At 44.3% G+C, this 22,593-nt stretch overlaps 3 protein-coding genes across 3 annotated transcripts in view; 2 read left to right on the plus strand and 1 right to left on the minus strand.

The window, feature by feature from the left end:
* The window catches only part of LOC140723536 (NACHT, LRR and PYD domains-containing protein 3-like), a 114,039-nt gene that overhangs the window by 61,404 nt on the left and 30,042 nt on the right, over nt 1-22,593 (plus strand). The window lies entirely within an intron of this gene.
* On the minus strand, nt 1,299-11,979 carry LOC140723559 (uncharacterized). The gene is made up of 2 exons (XM_073038130.1): nt 11,933-11,979; nt 1,299-3,709 (listed from the first exon to the last, which is right to left on the minus strand). The coding sequence occupies exon 2, from the start codon at nt 3,296-3,298 to the stop codon at nt 2,075-2,077; it is 1,224 nt and encodes a 407-aa protein (XP_072894231.1). The 5' UTR covers nt 3,299-3,709; nt 11,933-11,979; the 3' UTR covers nt 1,299-2,074.
* LOC140723550 (uncharacterized) overlaps nt 19,435-22,593 on the plus strand; it is a 448,657-nt gene continuing 445,498 nt past the window's right edge. The window contains exons 1-2 of the mRNA XM_073038124.1: nt 19,435-19,592; nt 22,032-22,200. The gene's annotated coding sequence lies outside the window, so the exon portion shown is untranslated. The remainder of the gene's footprint in view (nt 19,593-22,031; nt 22,201-22,593) is intronic.

Here is a 22,593-nt window from a genome sequence, read left to right on the forward strand (position 1 = left end):
GCAGCATCCTTTTCATCTAAATATGTCTTTATGTCATCAGGAGCACACCTTTTGAATTCTTCAATTAAAGCTAACCCTTTCAAGCTATTAAAATCATCATATATTTATCATCATCATATATGTGCACCAGCGATCAAAACACACAGACTTCTCATAAGCAAATTACGTATGTCCGGTTCACAGATTTCCTCAAATTTCTAAACTTTTGCCTGTATGATTCTGGGACCAACTCGTAAGCTTTGAGCACAGCCTGTTTCACTATGATATAATCATCTGCTTCATCAACTGACAAAACAGAATAGGCTTGCTAAGCCTCCCCCTTAATTACACTTTGTAAGAGAATAGGCCAACCCTCTGTTGGCCACTTTAAATTCTTAGCAACCTTCTCAAAATGCTGGAAGTATTTATCAACCTCTGTCTCATCAAATGGAGGGTACCAATTTAATTTCCTGACTGGCCTCAAAACTTATCACCAGAGTCTAACGCTAGACCCCTTTGCTGCAACCACTCTATCTTTTCCAGCTCGAATAGCCTCTGTTTTTCTGCCTCCTCTCTGATTTTCTGCCTCTATGGCCTCAAACTGCCTATGCCTTTCCGCAGCCTCCATCTTTAATTTTTCTCACTCATACTGGAGCTCAAGCTCACTAGGTTTACTTTCAGGAAACACCTCCAACTCCTCCACTTTAAACACACTCTCAGATATATAATGTTCAGCTGTTATCCTCTGCAACTGTGCCCTCCTCATTGCCAATTTCAACATAGAAAGTTTTAACCTTCTAGCAAGACTCAACAACTCAATCCATCTGGCATCCTCTAATGCCTCAGAGGTTGCTGCTTCCAAACAATAATCAGCATCCGCTGCTGATTTTCCACACACAGATCAATCAAAAGGGACTTCCCCAATGAAATCTATAATTAATGACTACGCCCTCATATATGTTCATATCCTGGATGCAGGCCCCAATTTTGTTATGAATCATAAAACTTTAGAAACGAATCAGCACCAATAGACCTCACCTGGAACAACACACTCAAAATGTTGGTGGAGCACAGCAGGCCAGGCAGCATCTATAAGGAGAAGCACTGACGACATTTCAAGCCGAGACCCTTCGTCAGGACTGCCTGAGACTGCCTGACGAAGGGTCTCGGCCCGAAACGTCGACAGTGCTTCTCCTTATACATGCTGCCTGGCCTGCTGTGTTCCACCAGCATTTTCTGTGTGTTTGAATTTCCAGCATCTGCAGATTTCCTCGTGGAGACTACACCTGGAGTCTGTTTTTGATGTTAAAACTATCTTTATTAGAATCTACTTATAATATAGTAACTTAAGCAAGATAAACAAAAGTTAACAGTGTTATGTGTATATATGTGTGTAAATAAAACTCCCAAACTATTGAGCTCGGGGGAAACAAGGTTTGGAGTCTTGAGATGGTAAAGTATGAAAGTTCAGTTCAACCACAGAATAAGTGATGAGAGAGATATTTGTAATCCAGGGTAAATGTCAAGGGAAGGTAATTATGTCGAATTCCACATGTTCCATGGTGGTAAAACAAGAGAACAGTCACTGTAGATTTTATCTGTCATCCTTCCAAATCCACATACTAATTATCACGCAAAGTGACTTGTCACAAGGCGTATCATCTTCAAATGAATTACCACACCACACCCAGGCAAGGGTTAACACATCAGTGGTCTTCATAGGATACCCCAAATCAGATCCACTCCTATCGATTAAACGAGGTGACAACCACACATTCGATGTACGCTGCATTGATAATTAACCCACACTTGTGGGCATAGGAAAATTCCAAACAGTGACCCTTGGCACCTATTTCCCTTGTTTCAATCCTTCCATTTTTCCTCATTCATCTCCATCTAACTCTGAGTGTCTGTGTCCTCAGTTAAAAATAAACAAGCTGGGAGTGATGTAAACAAGCTGCAAGTCAGACTGATTCACCTTCTTAATCTCTCTCTCTTAAAATGACAGTCCACAGCAAACAAAACCTAGGGATTCATAACAACTGACTGGTGTGCCAGTAGTTAGGATGACTGAGTGATTCCTTTCCCGCAATGCTCAGCAGGTAAATGGCTCCTCTCCAGTGTGAACTCGCTGATGCCTCTGTAGTGTGGAAGAGCGTGTGAATCTCTTCCCACATTCTGAGGAGATGAATGGCCTCTCTCCAGTGTGAACTCGCTGGTGTTCCAGAAGGTGGGATGACAGAGTGAACCATTTCCCACATTCTGTGCAATTGAACAACTTCTCACCGGTGTGAACACATTCATGTCTCAGTAGGGTGGAAGATTGAGTGAATCTCTTCCCACAGACTGTGCAGGTGAACGGCCTCTCCCCAGTGTGAATTCGCTGATGACTCTGTAGTTGGGATGACTGAGTAAATCTCTTCCCACATTCTGAACAGGTGAATGGCTTCTCCCCAGTGTGAACTCGCTGGTGTTTCTGTAGGGTGGATGGATCAGTGAATCTCTTCCCACAGACTAAGCAGGTGAATGGCTTCTCCCCAGTGTGAACTCGCTGATGACTCAGTAGTTGGCATGACTGAGTGAATCCCTTCCCACATTCTGAGCAGATGAACGGCTTCTCCCCAGTGTGAACTCGCTGATGTCTCTGTAGGGTGAATAACCGAGTGAATCCCTTCCCACAGTCTGAGCAGATGAATGGCCTCTCCCCAGTGTGAACTCGCAGATGACTCTGTAGGTGGGATAACTGAGTAAATCCCCTCCCACATTCTGAACAGGAGAATGGCTTCTCCCCAGTGTGAACTCGCTGATGACTCTGTAGGGTGGATGAATCAGTAAATCCTTTCCCACATTCTGAGCAGGTGAACGGCTTCTCCCCAGTGTGAACTCGCTGATGTCTCAGTAGTTGGGATGACTGACTGAATCCTTTCCCACATTCTGAGCAGGTGAATGGCTTCTCCCCAGTGTGAACTCGCTGATGTCTCAGTAGGCTGGATAAGTCACTGAATCCTTTCCCACATTCTGAGCAGGTGAAAGGCTTCTCCCCAGTGTGAACTCGCTGATGTACCAGTAGGTTGGATGACTGAGTGAATCCCTTCCCACAGACTGAGCAGGTGAACGGCCTCTCCCCAGTGTGAATTCGCTGGTGATTCTGTAGTTGGGATAAATGAGTGAATCTCTTCCCACAGACTGAACAGGTGAATGGCTTCTCCCCAGTGTGAACTCGCTGGTGACTCTGTAGTTGGGATAAATGAGTGAATCCCTTCCCACAGACTGAGCAGGTGAACGGCTTCTCCCCAGTGTGAACACGCTGGTAAGCCATTAGGTCAGATAACTGAGATTTCCTTTCCCAGAAATTCAACAGATGACCAGCCTCTGCCCGGTGTGGTGTGAACTGACTGGTGTGTCCACAGGTGGGAAGACCGACTGAACCCCTTCTCACACACAGAACAGATGAATGGCCTTGCCCAGTGTGAACTTGCTGATGTACCTTCAATCATGATAACCGAGTGAATCCATTCCCACTGTCTGAACAGGTGAACAGCCTTTCTCCTGTGTAAAATGACAGGCTTGCTATTTGGTCAAATGACCAATTGAATCCCTCTCCACAGTCTGAGCAGGAAGGATGCTCGATTGAATCTCTTGCTCCATTTCTTAAATATCCAGACAGAGACAGCAAAACTGGCGTGCCGTGTTTGAGATTCCCGGCGACAAATTCCTTCTCATTTTTATCCTGTGAAAAGATTTACAAAATCCATCAATGGGTTTAGGACAACATTTCAGATGAGATTACTTTAGTTGCCAAAGTTTGATCTGGTATCACACTGTTACAGTGAGGTTCAACGAAAGTTGAACAGAGAAATCATCTTCTGACTGGGCAGAGTGCTGGTATCTGGAATGACCATCAATTCTCTGATGCTCTTCCTGTCTCTATAAGAATGGGGCATTTCTGCCATCTCCAACCTGTGACCTGGCTCAGTTTGACTCTCTCCATTGGTATTATTCCCTGTTCCCACTGAGCTGCATGGGTGCCTGTCCCCACAGTAACTGAAACACTCTCACGCAAATTGTCTGTGTGGATGTGCATCTGGGATTTTCTTTTATGTATTATTAACTGAAAGTGCTATAGTTTTAACACCATATAAAAAAATTCCTGCTGAGATGAATGGTTGGTCCGCACAGCTGTTAAAAGGGGGTTAGAGTGAATTTTTGTAATATTTCAGGTTCTTGTAGAAAAGTACAACACAGAAACAGGTCCTTTGGGCCACCTAGTCTTGTGCTGAACTATTTAAACTGCCACTCCCACACCCCTACAATCCAGGTACCTACACAAACCTCTTAAATGTTGAAATCGAGCTCGCATGCACCACTCGGGATGGCTGCTCATTCCAAACCTAGATGACCATCTGTGTGAAGAAGTTTCCCCTCATGTTCCCCTTAACATTTCACCTTTCACCCTTAACCCCTGGCCACTGGTTGAAGTCCCACCCCCATCTCAGTGGAGAAAGCCAGCTTGCATTTACACTATCTATGCCCCTCTACCACAATCAAATCTCACCTCAATCTTCTACATTCCAATGAATAAAGTCCTGACCTGTTCAATCTTTCCTTATAACCCAATTCCTCCAAACTTGGCAACATCCTTGTGAATATTCTCTGAAATCTCTGAATCTCTTTTAAATCTTCCCTGTAAGTAGGTGACCAAAACATCACACAATACTCCAAATTAGGCCTCTTTTACAAGTCAACATAATATCCATCTATTGTCAGTATTTGGTTCATGAAAGCCAATGGGCTAAAATCTTTTTTTCCGTCACTATCTAACTGTGATACCACTTTCAGTGAATTAAGGACTTGTATTTCCAGGTCCCTTTCTTCTACAACACTCCTCCGTGCCCGACCAGTCACTGTGAAAGACCTCCCTTGGCAGGTCATACCAAAGTGTAACACCTCACACTTGTCTGCATTAAATTCCATTTTCCATTTCTAAAACCATTTTTCCCAGGGGGTCCAGATTGCACTGCAAGCCATGATAGTCTTCCTCACTGTCCACTACACCTACCAGTCTTGGTGGTCATGAATCTGCTAATCCAGTTAACCACACTATCATCCAGATTACTGATATAGATGACAAACCACAACAGATCCAGCACTGATCCCCGTGGCGCACCACTAGACACAGGTTCTAGTCAGAGAGGCAACCATCTGCTACCACACTCTGGCTTCCCCCAAAGACAGTGTCTCATCCAATTTACTGTCTAATCTTGAATGCTGAGTGACTGAACCTTCTTGACCAACCTCCCATATGAGACTTTGTAAAGTGCCTTGCTAAAGTCCATGTAGACAACATCCACTGCCTTGCCTTCATCCACTTCCCTGATAACTTCATTGAGAGACTCTATAAGATTGGTTAGACATGGCCTATCATGCACAAAGCCATGCTGCCTATACTTAATCAGTCCACATCTGTCCAAATACTTATATTTCCGGTTCCTGCACATATGTTCCAGTAACTTTCCCACTATTCACTACTAGTCACCACTCCGTGCGTTTGGAGATTTCCCTTGAATTTCATAGAATCATAGAAATCTATAGCACATTACAGACCCTTTGGCCCACAGTGCTGTGCCGACTATGTAACTTAGTCTAGAAACTGCCTGGAGTTTCCCTAGCGCATAGCCCTCTATTTTTCTGAGCTCCATGTAACTATCTAAGAGAGTGTTAAAAGTCCCTGTTGTATCCGCCTCGACAACCGCTGCTGGCAGTGCATTCGACACATCCAACACTCTCTGTGTAAAAAACCTACCCCTGACATCCAATCGGCATATATTTCCAAGCACCTTAAAACTATGCCCCCTCCTGTTAGCCATTTCAGCCCTGGGAAAAAATCCTCTGGCTATCCACACACTCAATGCCCCTCATCATCTTATACACCTAAAAAAGGCTCTAAACATAAACAAGGAAATTATACATTGCTTTGAGGATTTGTTAGAAGTAAACAAAATTATGAGGGTATAGATAGGGTAAATGCAAGCAGCTTTTTCCACTGAGGTTGGGTGGGACGACAACCAGAGGTCATGGGTAAGTGGGGAAGGTGAAAATTTAACGGGAACATTTGGAAAAGCTCTTTGCTGAAATGGTCGTGAGAGTGTAGACTGAGATGTCAGCACTAGTGGTGAACATGAGCTCAATTTCACCAGTAAGAGAAGTTTGACAGGTACCTGGATGGTACGGGTATGGAGGGTGATGATCGCGGTGCAGGTAGTTGCATTAGAGAGCTTGAATGTTTTTGTGGCATTGACAAAATGGGCCAAATAGCCTGTTTCTCCACTGAACTTCTCCATGTTTCTGTGACAGAGAAGCTGGCCAAACTTGTTTGGAAGGGAAAAGGTAGGAGTGACAACGGAGCAGCAATGGCTGGAGTTTCTGGGAGCAATTCGAGAGCTGAGTGATCGATACATCCCAAAGAAGTGGAAGCATTGGAAAGGCAGCAGGGCACAACCGTGGGTTAAATGAGAATCCAAAACCAACATAAAATCAGAGGAGAGGGCAAACAAAAGAGCAAAAGACCATTCGGAAGCTTTTAGAATCCAACAGAAGACAACTAAAGAGAAGTCAGATGAGTTCGGGAGTGGAATTATGAAAAGGTTGTCATTAATGAGTTTTGGTTGCACCCAACAGTCTGAGGCATTTAGAGGAACGAGATATCCAGGGCCTCAATATCTCTTGAAAACCAAGATTCCCTGCACTAGTTACCATTCAACGTTTATTTTGTCAGGCACATACAAACTGTACACCCTTAAAATTTCACTTCTGAAGAACTCCCACTTACCAAGTACTCCTTTGTTAAAAAACATCCTGTCCCAATTAACGCTTGTCAAATCCTTGCAAATATCATAAAAATTGGACTTTCTCCAATTTAGAATCTCAAGAGAGGTCCAGGCCTCTGTTTTTCTGTATTTACTTGGAATCTCATGATCAGTAGATACAAAGTGTTCCCATACACTAATTTCTGTCACTGGCCCTAGATCACTTCCCAATAGCTTATTGCACACTTCTACATTGGGAATTTTACGTACTGATTAAGGTAGATTTGATAAGCTCTACCCCATCTAGTCCTTTTACAGCCCAGGAGTCCAGTCAATAAATGGAAAGTTAAAATCACTCACTTTATCGACCTTTGTTTCTTGGTATAGTCCGCAATCTCTCTACAGATTTGTTCCTTGAAATCCCTCAGACTGTTGGGCGCAAGCAAGTCCAAGTAATGGCTACAATATCATAATTTCATGCCCTGAGGTCTGAACGACATCTGTTTGGTAACAAGAAAACAACCTTGCCCTCAATGTCACTGAAACAAAGGAGCTGGCTGCAGACTACAGGAGAAATGGAGACAGGCTGACCCAGGATCTGGGGTTGAGAGGGTGAACAGCTTCAAGTTCCCTGGCATACACAACACCGAGGATCTCACCTGGTCTGTACATACTGGCTGTGTGGTGAAAAAGGCACAACAGCACCACTTTCACCGCAGGCGGTTCAGGAAGTTTGGGATGGGGCCCCAAATACTAACAACTTTCTACAGGGGCACAATTGAGAGCATCCTGACTGGCTGCATCACTGTCCGGTATGGGTGCTGTATTTCACTCAGTTGCAGGACTCTGCAGAGAGTGGTGCGGACAGCCCAGCGCATATGTAGATGTGAACTTCCCACTATTCAGGACATTGACAAAAACAGATGTGTAAAAAGGGCCACTGTGTAAAAAGGATCATTGGGGACCAGAGTCACCCCAACCACAAACTGTTCCAGCTGCTACCATCTGGGAAACGGTATCACAGCCTGAAAGCCCGGATGAACAGGCCCAGGGACAGCTTCTTCCACCAGGCCCTCTGATAGACTAATTCATGCTGATGCAATTGTACTTTTATTTATCCTGACTGTCCTGTTGTACATACTATTTATTATAAACTATTATAAATTTCACATTGCACATTTAGACAGAGATGTAACATAAAGATTTCTACAACTCATGTATATGAAGGATGTATGTAATAAAGTCAATTCAATTCAATTCACCCTCTCCACTATCTGTTCTGTCATTCTGGCTCCAATCCTCCCTGCAACTTTAGTTTAACCACCCACCCCACAGGGGAGAACAGGCAAACCTTGCCACTGGGATATTAGTCCCTTTCTAGTTCTGTTCTCCTAACTAACAAATCCCCTATCACCCCCTTTGACTTTCCTCTGCCAGGTAATTCCTCCCAACAGTTTCTAAAATGGTCCACCTGTTGTTGTGTGGGATAGCAACAAGAGTACTCTGCAATGGCTATTTAACCCCATTCTCCTTCCTGACTCTCACCCAGTTTCCAGTGTCCTGCACCTTGGGTGCAACTCACCTCTCTGCACGTCATACCTATCACACCCTCCGACGCTTGGATGATGCAGAATTCATCCATTTCCAGCTCCAACTCCTTAAAGTGCAGCTGAAATACACCTTCTACGTGAGGGCATCAGGGACACTGGAGGTCTCCTCGCCTTCCCACCAGTGTCCCCTCTAATTTGTAATGACCAGTGTGTGCAAAAATCTTGTGCTGTACAATTTTTACCCAGTGACAACAACATGTGCAAACTGAATTTTATATAGACAGATATTCATTTCAGATCACTGTCAGTAAGAACTTTAATCTCCTCTGGGCTTTATTGAGTTCATCTGCACTCTCATACAACCTATGTAACAGGTTAATGAAGGATCCACTATTTGTGATTTTCTTGCTAAATGATGCTTTAAATTTCAGATTTCCAAATATCACTCCACTTCTTCCCACTTGAAAATTCTCCAGCAACTCTTGCATCACCATAATACACACAGTATTGTACATAAATATTTCCCCTGAAGTCTCACCCAGGTGACTGACGGTGGTGAACTCAGTGATGGTAATGCCAATGAATATGAAGGGAAGGGCAGTAGTCTGTCTCACTGGAGTCTGGCACATTTGTGATGTGAAAGCTACTTGTTGGCCAGGGCAAAGGTGTTTGATATCATTATGTAGCCAGACAGAATTGGTGGAAGCATGTTCTCACTGGTAGAAAAGTGCAGACCGAGAGGAGGTAGAACAAGCAACACACACAAAATGCTGAAGGAACTCAGCAGGCCAGGCAGCATCTATGGAAAAGAGTACTAATGCTGAATTCCTCCAGCAATTTGTGTAGCTTGGATTTCCAGCATCTGCAGACTTCCTCTTTGTGATTGGAGGTAGAACAAAGATGATTTTCTCAACTGGTGATGTAAAAGATTTTAGAGCCATAGAATAGAACACTACAGCACAGTACAGGCCCTTCAGTCCTCCATGTTGTGCCGACCCATATAAACCTTAAAAAAAAAGAACTAAACCCACACTACCCTGTAACCCTCCATTTTCTTTCATCCATGTGCCTGTCCAAGAGGCTATTAAATACCCCTAATGTTTTAGCCTCCACCACCACCCCTGGCAAGTCATTCCAGGCGCTCACAAACCTCTGTGTAAAAAAACCTTACCCCTGATGTCTCCCCTAAACTTCCCTCCCTTAATTTTATACATATGCCCTCTGGTGTTTGCTATTGGTGCCCTGGGAAACCAGATTATGCCTCTCATAATCTTTTAGACCTCAATCAAGTTCTAGACCTTCCATATTATTTCACGTTTCATAAAGATTGAAACAGAATAGTCTGAAACACACCATTCAAAAGTGCTGGCGTTCAATCCACTTGGTGCATTGACTCATAACATTTTTTGGGTGTATGTTTGTCAGAAACACATCCAACAGATTTCCCATCAGAAGTGCAGGTAAATTCTGGACCTGATTTCAAATGAACCACTGAGCGCTCTAAAAAAAAGCTGCTGCAGAGGCCGATTTCTCCCTTGTGCTTTTATTTTTAGTGTGAACTATGTAACATTGATGGTGATTAATGATCATTACTTTCAGGCGACAGCCCTCCAAACCTGTGACTAACCACAGTAAAACTTAGTGAACCTGCCATGGTTGGGTCTTGGGTGTCGGACTAGCAGATTTTCTGTATTATTAGATGTTCTCATATTAATACATCATACCTCCCACTTCCAAATCACTGTTTTTAGACATCACATTACAGAATGATGTGTTCCACATAACCTGCAAGTTTAAAAGAAGCTCAGAAAATAAGGTCAAAGTAAGTTTCAAAGGCATCTGGGAAACAGAAACGTGCAAGTTTAAAGGGAGCGGAGATACCTGACTGACCTGCATGAGGTGTTGAGCTACCTAAAATGCATTCTTGAATGTATAATGTAGATTTAAAGCAATAATTTGATTTAAATTATTTTATTAAATACACATTATCTTGGATCTCTTAATCGCAATTCACATTTAATGTAGGATTAACCTTTCTGCATTTGGATAACTACAATTTTTGTTCTTTTCTTTTGAAAAATGCAGTCACATCATGACACTATTCAAACTTCGGACCCAAAGTCTTTTTCCCCCTTTTATTTTTTCCCACGAAAAAAAAATACTATAAACTTTTTGCTATTTAAAATTGGTAACATTTATCAATTCATGCTATTGTTTAAAATTAAATAGCTTAACTCCCTGAAGCAAACTTGTAAGTTCACTAGCTAATAAAGATTTGTACAAAGAGGATTGTATATTTTACACACAAAGCAGCATAATATCAATGCTCCTACATCATAAATTGGGAGACGAATATACACATCCCAAACTTATTAGGTATTTGCACTCAATTTTTCTCACAGATGGTGAACTGCTAATCTTGGCTGGTTCATCAGGCACAGCCCGGAGTAGATCTGAAGGGAGGTGGGGTGGTTTGTGTATTTTCGGCAGTGCTGGGAGGAAAAATCAGCATGAATGATGAATGTCTTTAATGTCCCTTCCTATAAAATGCTCTACAAATGTCTCACACTTATTTGACCTTGAGCTTTTTTTAAAACCATATTACACTTTAGTCAGGATTACTTAGAATTTCAACATCTCTTTTCCAGCGAAAATAATAAGTGGGCAGGGGTATAATTTAAAGATCCTATATATTCAGTTTAATCCACCCCATTCTAATGAAATGTTTATTCAGTTATTCATGCTATTGACAAGGCTCTGAATAAAGCAAATGAGGACTAATAGGTGTGGTCCATTCTTACAACCAGTTCGATGGCATAATTATAAACTCACTTCTCCATGTCTTCACATTTAGGAGCAGAATCACAAGAAGAGGTGGCAAATGACCAGGTGGTAAAAGCTCTCATTTCCTTTCCAATTCTATTTGAAAGTACTGTCTTAGTCTTCAACAATACTGTCCTGTGGATATCCAGTAAGTGTGCTCTGGAAGTCCAACCCAAAGTAGAATCCTTGCTAATCTACAACGCTAGCACTGTACCACACCATACTTTATGTCTGGTAATTTAGCCAAGATTCCTATTTTCTAATCACAGGAAAGACTAAGTGCTAATTTAAAACAAAGGCTAAGATTTAAACTTTCATCTTATGGTGATGATCATCTAATGTTATACTGCTTTTCCCTATATAAAAGGGGTGATAGATAAGTTTGTGGCCTAAGGTAGAAGGAGTCAATTTTAGAAAATCTAACACATCTATTTTTCAACATAGTCCCCTCCTACATTTACACACTTAGTCCAGCGGTCGTGGAACATACGTATCTTGGACCTCTAGAAAGTGTCCACAGATGGGTTTTGTTCCCTTTCTCCGAGTTCCTAATCCTTGCATTTAGACAGCTGGAGCTCAGCTCTGTCTGAGAGATCCATCGGTTCCCATTCCCTCATCAACCGGAAGCTCCCCGAGGTCCGTGTACGGATAATGGGGCTGAGAGAGAGGGAAGAGAGCAGGACTGTCCCGGGATTGCTGGCCACAGTGTCAGAAATTCACAGGAATCGTCCCGAAGTCGGAGTTTAAGATAAAAACACAGAGAATCGCTCTTACCTGCATCCGACATTTTAAAAGCCTTCTGTGTTCTGCACGCATGCGTGATACTCGGGGACGTCATCAGCCTGACGCCTGCGCAGTTCATCAGTTCTTCAGTGCCTGATAAAAATTATTACCGCAAGGCCTTATGGGTAATAACGGTGCCATTAAACATTTCTTGAAGCACCGGTTCAATGTCCATATCTCATTCTTTTTCGGGTGTATAACAAAAACCTGCAGCTCTTTTAACGCAGAAAGCGGCTCACGTAAACAATGTACTCAATATCAACGTGTATCTAATGCCAAAGTAAAATGCAGATATAAAGCAGGAGATTCTGCAGTTGCTGGACATACAGAGACGCTCACACACAAAATGCTGGAGGAAATCTGCAGCTCAGGCAGCAACTAAGCAGCGGAGTACACAGTCTAGACATGCTGAAGAGGCTCGGTCTAAAAGTTGTTTATTTATTCCTCTCCACAATTGTTGCCTGATCTTTTGGTTACCACCAGTATTTTGCAGAAACTAACCATCTTTTTTTTTGGGTCAACCAGTTTCCAAATTTTTCTGATCTTCCTTTTGTAGCCATATCCTGCTGGTCTGTTTCCTCTTCCTCTTCCTCCTCGTAAAGTCTAGACCATTCTCTCTCTGGAGCCCCAAAGACGTGACTCAGGCTGGCAACACTTTGGTTTCTGATTCTGCAACACCGAAGTTTCACTCGCTAGTCTGTTGTCAGACTTTAGAGGTGCATTGTGTTGCGAGATCGCAGATTCGTTTAGTGTGAGTGTCGCTTTAAGTGCCTGAGTGAGGCGGGGCTGTGACGTCACACACGCGCTGCAGCAGAGACAGTGGGGGGGAGAGAGGGAGGGGGAGGGGGAGGGAGAGGGAGAGTGAGAGTGAGAGTGAAAGTGAGAGTGAGAGTGAGAGAGAGAGAGAGAGAGAGAGAGAGAGAGAGAGAGAGAGAGAGAGAGAGAGAGAGAGAGAGAGAGAGAGAGAGAGAGAGAGAGACTTCAGCTTGTCACTGCTATGCCCAAAAGATTGGGTTGATCATCGGCACGCAGTGCACAACAGATGTGTGACTGTCACTTCGTATAATCCATATGTGTGGATTTGTTGGAGTATCCTGTGGTATCACTTTTGTTGGCCCTTACGTGGAATCGGGGTGTTCTGTGGTAACCACTTGAAGACGATATTCCTGCCACTGTCACCTGCTGATATTTCTAAGTGGATTTCGGAACGAATCGAGGGATAAGATCTTCGGCGACTGTTATTTCGTTTACCCAGCGTGGAATGTGTGTGGAATTCTTCGTAATTGCCTTCTCTCTAGACGTTCGTGTGGATTTACACATCTCTCCTCTCACTCACTTATTCCGTGGATTACTGAACTTTTCCACTTTATCATCTTAAGACTTTAAGCATTGTTTCTCAAGCTTGAGAGTTCGGGAGCTGTATATAAGCAAATAAACTTCTGTTTATTTCATTTAATCTTTTATATTTGTAGCAGATACTAATGAGAGTGGTTTTAACATCGAAACCAGACTCCATTAGTGATCTGTTGCTGCTGGTCCGTAACAATTGCAACAACCCTGCTGTCTGAGGCACAGTCCTTTAAAATTGGTGAAAATGACCCAAAACTTTGAAAAGAGCGGGGAAGAAGGAGTTTAACCATCTTCGTCCGGAGCCCTGAAGAACGTCACAACCACAGTGAGCTCATCGTCTTATTCACCCTGGAGAAAATCATGCAGGGAATTCATGCGGGTGTATAAGATGATGAGAGGCATTGGTCGTGTGGATAGCCAGAGGCTTTTTCCCAGGGCTGAAACGGCTAACACGAGGGGGAATAGGTTTAAGCTGCTTGGAAGTAGGTACAGAGGAGATATCAGAGCTAAGTTTTTTAAACAAAGAGTGGTGTGTGTGTGGAATGCATTGCCGGCGACGGTGGTAGAGGCGGATACAATAGAGTCTTTTAAGAGACTCTTAGCTAGGTACATGGAGCTTAGGAAAATAGATGGCTATGCGGTAGGGTAATTCTAAGCAGGTTCTAGAGTAAGTTACATGGTCGGCACAACATTGTGGGCCAAAGGGTCTGTAATGTGTTGTAGATTTCTATAGTTCTATGAAATTCAAGAGAAATCTCCTATCCCACGGAGTGGTGACTAGTTGCAACCTGTCATCTCAGGGAGAGTGAGAGGGGAACGGCAGGGGTAGATTTTGATATACTGATATGGAACAGAAATATGAGCAGGGACCAGATGGGCCGAGTGCCCTTTCTAGTGTACATTGTAAGTGTGGTAGAGACTGTAAGTACATGACACACGGGATTTGATACAGAACTGATTTATCCTTCACAGATCCACAATATTAAACACCAGTCTAGTTTAAGGCTAACATCAGCAGAACGGACTCCTCCAATGCTCAGTGACCAGGGTTCAGTCCTGGGTGCGATGAGCAGCCGCAAGAACTGCAGAATCTGACAGTAACAGTCCCTCATGAACCTGCAGCTCCCTTCAGTCACCGTGATGGTTAAACATTTAACACGGAGCTGATTTGAACTTCCTCACTGATGTGAAGTTGCTGGTGTTGCAGCAGCTGGGATGATTGAGTAAAACTCTTTGCTCACTCCGGACAGAAATGTGGCCTCTATTTATTGTGAACTCACCGGAGCATCACAAGGTGGGTTAACTGAATGAGTCTCTGCACACACACGGAGCAGGTGAACGGCCGCTTCCCAGTGCGAAGCTGTTGATGTATCTGCGATGGCCGACTGAATCCCTTCCAAATTGAGAGCCAGTGAATGACGTCACAGTGCTACAGCGTCATGGCGATGTATCCAATCAGATCACGGACACGGACACGTGTTCGGGCTCTCCTTGTAGCGAGTGGGGCGCTGTCTTCTCCAGCATCTCCGCCTCCACATTCAAGCATCGGCGGCATTCAAGCACTGGTGAACTGACAGATACAGCGGAATTAACGTGCTGTTGTGTTCGAGATTCCCATACACAAATCCTTTGACTTTTCTACACTGCTAAACGTTTACAAAGCAAGTCAGTGGGTGAAGGACAACATTTCAACTGAAATAATTTTAGTCTCCATGGTGCCTTCTGATTAAAAGACTGTCACATCTCAAAACAATTTAGAGGAACAAGACTTCATCTTCTAACTGGCCACATTTCCGGCATCAGGCACAATATCAAACTCTCTGCTTCCCTCTCTGTATCAAAATGGATCATTCCTCCCCTTCATCAGTCTGTGACTTGGCTCAGTTTGTCTGTCTCCTTCGCATTCTGAGCATGCGCCACACACCCACTGAGATCACATTTTATTTACACGGCTGTGACTAGAGATTTTCTGATTATTATGTCCCTCCCGGCATTTGACGGTGGTAAACTCAGAGTCAGCAATGGTATTGACCCTCAGGAGGAGGTGATTAGGCTTTTTCGTTGGAGATCGATAAACTGCCGGTAGTGTGTGTCTGGATGAGTGGGTCGTTTTCAGACTGGAAGGAGGTAGCGTTTGGAGTACCCCAGAGATCAGTCCCTGACCACAGTTGTTCACAGTTTAATGTCCTGGTGGAGGCAGCGAGATGAGAGATGTCCCAGTCTGCTGGTGACGCAGAAAGAGTGGAGTTGGGGGAGGGGAGGCTATTCACATGCAATTTCGTAGCTTTGCAATCAGTACAGAGTGCACTGTGGGGCTGCAGTGGCGGGTTCCAATCTGCTAATTAGATTTGCTGACGACACTACATTGATCCGCCGGATCCCAAATAATAACGAGGCAGCCTACAGAGAAGAAGTCATCACCCCGACACAGTGGGGTCAAGAAAACAACCTCTCCCTCATTGTGACAAAAAGGAAGGAGCTGGTTGTGGATTACATGAGGAACTGAGACAGGGACCAAATTCAACATTTCCAAGTCTGTTATTGACACAGATGCACATTTTAATATTGATCATGACACAATGTATTTTATATATCGTTAATGACATAAAACATATTTACAGATTGTTACTGACTGAGAATCGTATAATTTGTGTTCCGTGTGTTATCTGAATGTACTTGCCTGTGATGCTGCCACAAGTCAGTGTTTCTCTGTACCTGTACCTTCCCGTACTTGTGCACTTGGCAATAAATTCAACAGGACCTGAGAAATCTCAGTGAGATTTGATTAGTGATGATCATCTTGGCAGCTCGGTAGGTCGAATGTATGAGACAGTACACTGTTAAATGCAAAACCCTGAACAGTGTCGATGATCAGAGGGATCTTAGACTCCAGGTTCATCGCTCCCTGAGAGAGACTGCTCAGATTGATCAGGTGGTTAAGAAGACAAATGACATGGTTGTCTTTATTAGTTGAAGCACTGAGTTCAAAAGTTGGGAAGTTGTGTTGCAGCTGTTACGAGCCTGCGGTCGTACTGTGACTGTTTCTTTAAGAGCGCCGGCGTGAGGAGGCGGGGCTATGACGTCAGTCACAGGCTGACAGCGCTGACTGTGGACAGAACCATAAGAGAGAGAGAGAGAGCGATCTGCAGACAGGCAGTCGGCCAGTCTAAAGAGAGAGAGAGAGGGGGACTGGAAAAGTTGATAGCTTCAGTTAGTTGCAGCTGAGGCTTGGAACTCTCCTATGCCCACAAGAGTTGGTTGATCATCGGTACACGGAACCACAACGAATGTGTGTGGCTGTCACTTCGTATAATCCACAGGAGTGTTTGTGGAATATCTTGTGTTAACCCTTGCCTGGGTATGTTATGTGGTAACCCCTGGAAGAAGGTTTTCCTGTGACAGGTCACTTTCGCTGATAACTCGTATGTGGACCGATTCAACGAATAAGAACATCGCCGACGGTTATTTTGATGTAACGGCCTTTTCTCTACGTTTCACCCTGGATTACAAATATCTCTTTCCCATCATTTATTCCGTGGATTACTGAACTTTGCTACTTTAGCATCTCAAGACTTGAGCTTTGTTCCCTCAGGCTCGATAGTCTGGAAGTTACATTTACACATATATACACATAACACTGTTAACTTTCCTTTATTTCATTAAGTTACTATATTATAAGTAGATACTAATAAAGAGAGTGGTTTTAACATCAAAACCAGACCCCAGTGTGAACTCTATTGCTGCTGGTTCGTTTCTAAAACGTTTCAGTTCGTAACACAGTTTTATAAAACTAGTTAGACCACATCTGGAGTGTTTCATACAGTTCTGGTCGCCCCCATTCTCGGAAGGATGTCGGGGCTTTGGAGAGGGCGCAGAAGAGGTTTACCAGGACACTGCCTGGATTAGAGGGCATGAGCTGTAACGAGAGGCTGGACAAACTTGTGTTGTTTTCTCCAGAGCGGCGCAGGCTGGGGTGAGACTGGATGGACGTTTATAAGATTACGAGAGGAATAGATAGAGTGGACAAACGATATATTTTTCCTGAGGGTTGAAATGTCTAATACATTTAAGGTGAGAGGAGATGTGAGCGGCGTTTGCTTCTTTCCACAGAGTCGTGGGCAGCTGGAGTCACTGCCTGGGGTGGGAAACCCTCCACCCGTCACGTGATCTCGCTTCCTGTTCACGTTGTTCCGCAGATCCGCAGCTCGACGTGTAAGAGTGGGCTCCCTCACCTCTGTCTCTCTCACCTTCAGCACAGATACCCCACAGGGGTGTCTCCTTGACCCCTCGTTTACTCCCTGTATTCCCATGACTTTTGTCGCCACCCGCAGCTCCAATCTGCTAATTAAATTTGCAGATGACACTACACTGACTGTCCTAATTTCAAATAATAACGAGGCAGCCGACAGAGAAGAAGTCATCACCACGACACAGTGGTGTCAAGAAAACAACCTCTCCCTCATTGTGACAAAAACAGAGGAGCTGGTTGTGTATTACAGGAGGAATGGAGACAGGGACCAAATTCAACATTTCCAAGACTGTTATTGTCACAAAATGCACATTTTAATATTGATCATGACACAATGTATTTTATATATTGTTAAGGATATAAAACATTTTTATAGATTGTCACTGACAGAGAATCGTATAACTTGTGTTCCGTGTGTTATCTGAATGTACTTGCCTGTGATGCTGCCACAAGTCAGCGTTTCTCTGTCCCTGTACCTTCCCGTACTTGTGCACTTGGCAATAAATTCAACGGGACGTGAGAAATGTCAGTGAATTTGATTAGTGATGATCATCTTGGCAGTTCGGCCCACCTGGACAAAATTGACACGTACGTTCGGATGCTGTTCATAGCATTCAGTTCAGCATTCAACACAATCATCCCTCAGAAACTGACTGGAAAGCTGAATTTACTGGGCCTGAACACCTCCCTCTGCAACTGGATCTTAGACTTCCTGACTGGGAGACCTCAGTCAGTCCGGATCGGGATCTGCATCTCCAACACCATCACACTGAGCACGGCGTCTCCCCAGGGCTGCGTGTTCAGTCCACTGCTGTTCACTCTGCTGACCCACGACTGTGCTGCAACTCACAGCTCGAACCATATATCAAGTTCGCCGATGACAAGACCGTGGTGGGTCTCATTAGCAAGAACGATGAGTCAGCTTACAAAGCGGAGGTGCAGCGGCTAACGGACTGGTGCAGAGCCAACAACCTGTCTCTTAATGTGAACAAAACAAAACAGATGGTTGTTGACTTCAGGAGGACACGGAGCGACCATTCCCCGCTGAACATCGACGGCTCGTCGGTAGAGATCGTTAAGAGCACAAAATTTCTTGGTGTTCACGTGGCGGAGAATCTCACCTGGTCCCTCAACACCAGATCCGTAGCAAAGGAAGCCCAGCAGCGTCTCTACTTTCTGCAAAGGCTGAGGAAAGTCCATCTCCCACCCCACATCCTCGTCACATTCTACAGGGGTTGTATTGAGAGCATCCTGAGCAGCTGCATCACTGCCTGGTTCGGAAATTGCACCATTTCGGATCGCAAGACCCTGCAGCGGATAGTGAGGTCAGCTGAGAAGATCATCGGGGTCTCTCTTCCCGCCATTACGGACATTTACACTACACGCTGCATCCGCAAAGGAAACAGCATTATGAAGGACCCCATGCACCCCTCATACAATCTCTTCTCCCTCCTGCCATCTGGGAAAAGGCTCCGAAGCATTCGGGCTCTCACAACCAGACTATGTAACAGTTTCTTCCCCCAAGCTATCGGACTCCTCAATATCCAGAGCCTGGACAGTCACCTTACTGCCCTATTGTCTTGTTTATTATTTATTGTAATGCCTGCACTGTTTTGTGCACTTTATGCAGTCCTGGGTAGGTCTGTGGTCTGGTGCAGTTTTTTTTTTCTTTTCTGTGTTATTTTTTATGTGGTTCAGTCCAGTTTTTGTACTGTGTTATGTAACACCATGGTCCTGAAAAAACGTCGTCTCATTTTTACTGTGTACTGTACCAGCAGTTATGGTCGAAATGACAATAAAAGTGACTTGACTTGAATCGGCAGCTTCTGCGGGTTTGTCTCCGAGGCCCCGCCCACGCTCTGATGACGCAATAGGCACACTGCGCATGCTCACATTCCCGGGCTGGGCAGTGATTTTCTTTTCTTTGTGTTGAAGCGAGTCCGGAGCGGCGGATCTACGGGATCCGGATCGGGAGAGGGTCCTCGCCCCCTCGGGCGGGGAGCCGGAGGGTCAGATTATTCTCTGCGGAGCGGGACCGACAAGATCCATACCGTGAGTATTGAGTCCGGTCCCGACCGATGCTGGGCAGTGAGTCCCGTTAACTTCCCCGAACTCGCGGTCTCACCCCGCTTCCTGGACAAAACCTACTGGGGTCGGTCCGGGTTGTGAGACCTTCACATCGAATCTGGGGATATTTTCTATGATGTTTTGATAAAAGTTGTTTTGGGGGAGAAGGGTAAATGCCAAAGTTCCTGTTGCTCTATCTTTGTCATATTGGTACATAGTAGTATGTACTGTTAATTCAGTGTCTGTGTATTGCTGGAGGGCCATCAGTGATTGTCCTTGATCCCTTCTCCCACCCGTTCCATCTGCTTAATCCCAGCCCATCTGGTTCAACCTCTGTCCAGCCTGCATCCCACCACCTCGATGATAAATATCGACAATCTCTCTTCTACCGTTGCCTTCATTGTGAAGTCTTTTGCCTCACGGAGTTATTTCTGAAATCGGAGTTTGTTACCTGGAACTACCAGAGGATTTATCTAATGCAGAATGTGGAAGGATAAAGACAATCACCACAATTTTAGTTTGAAAGTTACCAAATGGCCGCTGTGTTAATCTTTGTCTGACGGTGACTCTCAATGTTTAAAGTTGAGTCCGATATTTCCTGTTTTGGTCATGTTTGAGAGGCATTTTTCCTGTTGCCAGGAACAGCCACAGGATCTGCAGGGAGTGGTGAACATTTTTATCGCTCTCCGGTCACTTCCCCTCATTGAGAGTTAGTGGCCTCGGGAGCAGATGGAACAGACTGATACTGGGGTGGGGAGGATGTTGTGAGCATTCACTGTGTCGACTGTATTAACCCTGTGTTGGAATGCAGAGAAAACTAATGAATGTGGGACTTAAATTTGTGCAACTTTTTTTCAGGCCGTCACAAACATCTTGTAATTAGTCAATAGTTGTGCAACATTTAAAGTGAAAAGAGAAAATGCTGGAACCGTTCATCAGATTATACTGGGTCTTCCACAGTTTCTCTTTCCATAGATCCAATCTGATGTACCGAGTTTCCAGAATTTAATTTCAATTTGAAATGAAATGCCTGTTATTCCTGTTAGCCCACAGGAAATGTGACGGCCAATTGCGCTGGGAAAAATCTCATTTAACAATCGGACAATGATAAAATGCTTTCAGTTTATCTGCTGGAGACAACGTGAAACGTATCCCTGCCTGCTGGTGACCCGCGCCCAGGTTTTCCAGCCCAATATCTGCTCCAGTCCGAGGATTATCAGCTTCCCATTCTGCCACAGGTTGATGTAGGAGTGTTAATTTTTGAACTCTGAATGGTCGGCACACTGCAGCATGTTATCAGCAGCAAGGAGTCCTGGGGAATTGGTGCTTGGACTGTAATCCCGGTATGTAGACTCCAGGAATATGGAACTGTCAGTTTTTGGGATTTGACCAGGTCAGTACCTCTGTAGCTGGGGCTGAGTGTTCCTCCTTTCACAATGAATCATAAGTCTCGGGTTGCTGGACATTGGTTGTGGGGAAATCCCTGATGTGGGGACGATGTGCGAGGTAAGTGGCACGTTCAGCTGTGTGACCCAATCACACATTTTGACCCTGGTGAAATGGAGCTGGGGATCGAGCTGCTCAGGCTCATGAGGTGTTGAGCGAGTATTTATGGTCTGTGGTCAGATGCTTGTTTCTGGATGTCCTTTGGAGTCAATGAGTTCTAATCTGAGGAGAGAATGAGTTCCTATACCATCCCTCACATGGAGAGATGGTCAGTAAATGTTTGTAGCATTAGAATTGGACCCGGGGTTCAATGTTCAAAGCGTATTTGGAAATTACCCCTCACTGTCACCTGTCTGTTCGTCAATGGTCCTAGGCCTGTGCTCAACGGAGTTCTGAGGGACAGTGGGGGTGGGGGTTGTGCTTGTTCAAGGAAACCTACTGAATGCTGAAAAGCCTGGATACAGTGGACATCCTGGAGAGGATGCTTCCATTTGATGGAGAGTCTGGGATCTGAGAACACAAGTCTCCGAATAAAGAAGATTCCCTTTAAAATTGAGATGAGGAGAATATCAAGTAAAGGGTGGCTGATCTGTGGAATTTGTTGCCACAGAGGGTGGATGAAGCTGTTATTGGGGTATATTTATGGCAAAGGTTAATATATTTGTGTTTGTTCCTAGTAGCTTCAGGATTACAGGAAGAAGGCAGGAATATGGTGTTGGAATGTAAATCAGCCATGGTTAAATGGTGGGGCAGACCAGATGGATCAAATCACCTAATTCTGTTCCTGACTGAATGATGGCTCCTCCTTATCCCATATTGTTTTGTGATGTGTGGAACAATTACAGATTTGTTCACTCAGATCATTATATTTGTCTTCAATGTTTAAATGTCAGTGAGTTTTATTTTTAGGAACATTGAGCAGTAATGTTTTGTTCTCCTTTGTGTTGTTAATGTGCTTCATTATTTTTCATGTTCAAGCTAGATCAGCGATGAGAGATTTACTGGAAGAAAAGCCCACAACTGGAAGCAAACCAGAACTGAGGACCAGGGAAGATCAACAAGTGAACCAGCCCGAGGACTGAGAGCATCAACTGGAGAGAACGCTTCTGACTCAGGGTTTCCATTGATTCAGTCAGCAGAAAGTTTGGTGAGTCTCATTTACTCCAACACTGGTCCTTTAGATATTCCATACCTGCACAAAGAAGGGTAGGAAATAGTTGGGGTGAGACTGAATGTGCTCAGAAGTACCAGTTATGCCTCTGTCAGACCCAGTTACAATCACTTCAGCTCTGGCAATGTGCTGTCAGTATCCCAGCTCATTAAAGTCACTCCCATTCCTTCAGTATTTTCTCATTTCAAGGTCTTGCATCTTGTGAAGTAGCTTTTCGTCACTTCTGAGTGGGGAGATGGAAACAAAGTGGAGAGTTTAGACTTAATATCTTTCAAAAATGTAATTCTTGAAACTTACCTGCTACAAACTTGCCTGGCCTTTTCTCCTTGGAGTGACGGAGAATGAGAGGTGACCTGATAGAGGCGTATT

Source organism: Hemitrygon akajei, unplaced genomic scaffold (genome assembly GCF_048418815.1).
Source record: "Hemitrygon akajei unplaced genomic scaffold, sHemAka1.3 Scf000118, whole genome shotgun sequence".
In the NCBI taxonomy this organism is placed as follows: domain Eukaryota; kingdom Metazoa; phylum Chordata; class Chondrichthyes; order Myliobatiformes; family Dasyatidae; genus Hemitrygon; species Hemitrygon akajei.

What these genes read in the sequence shown, in the direction of transcription:
- LOC140723559 (XM_073038130.1), bottom strand. Translation starts at nt 3,298, where the DNA reads ATGGCTTACCAGCGTGTTCACACTGGGGAGAAGCCGTTCACCTGCTCA.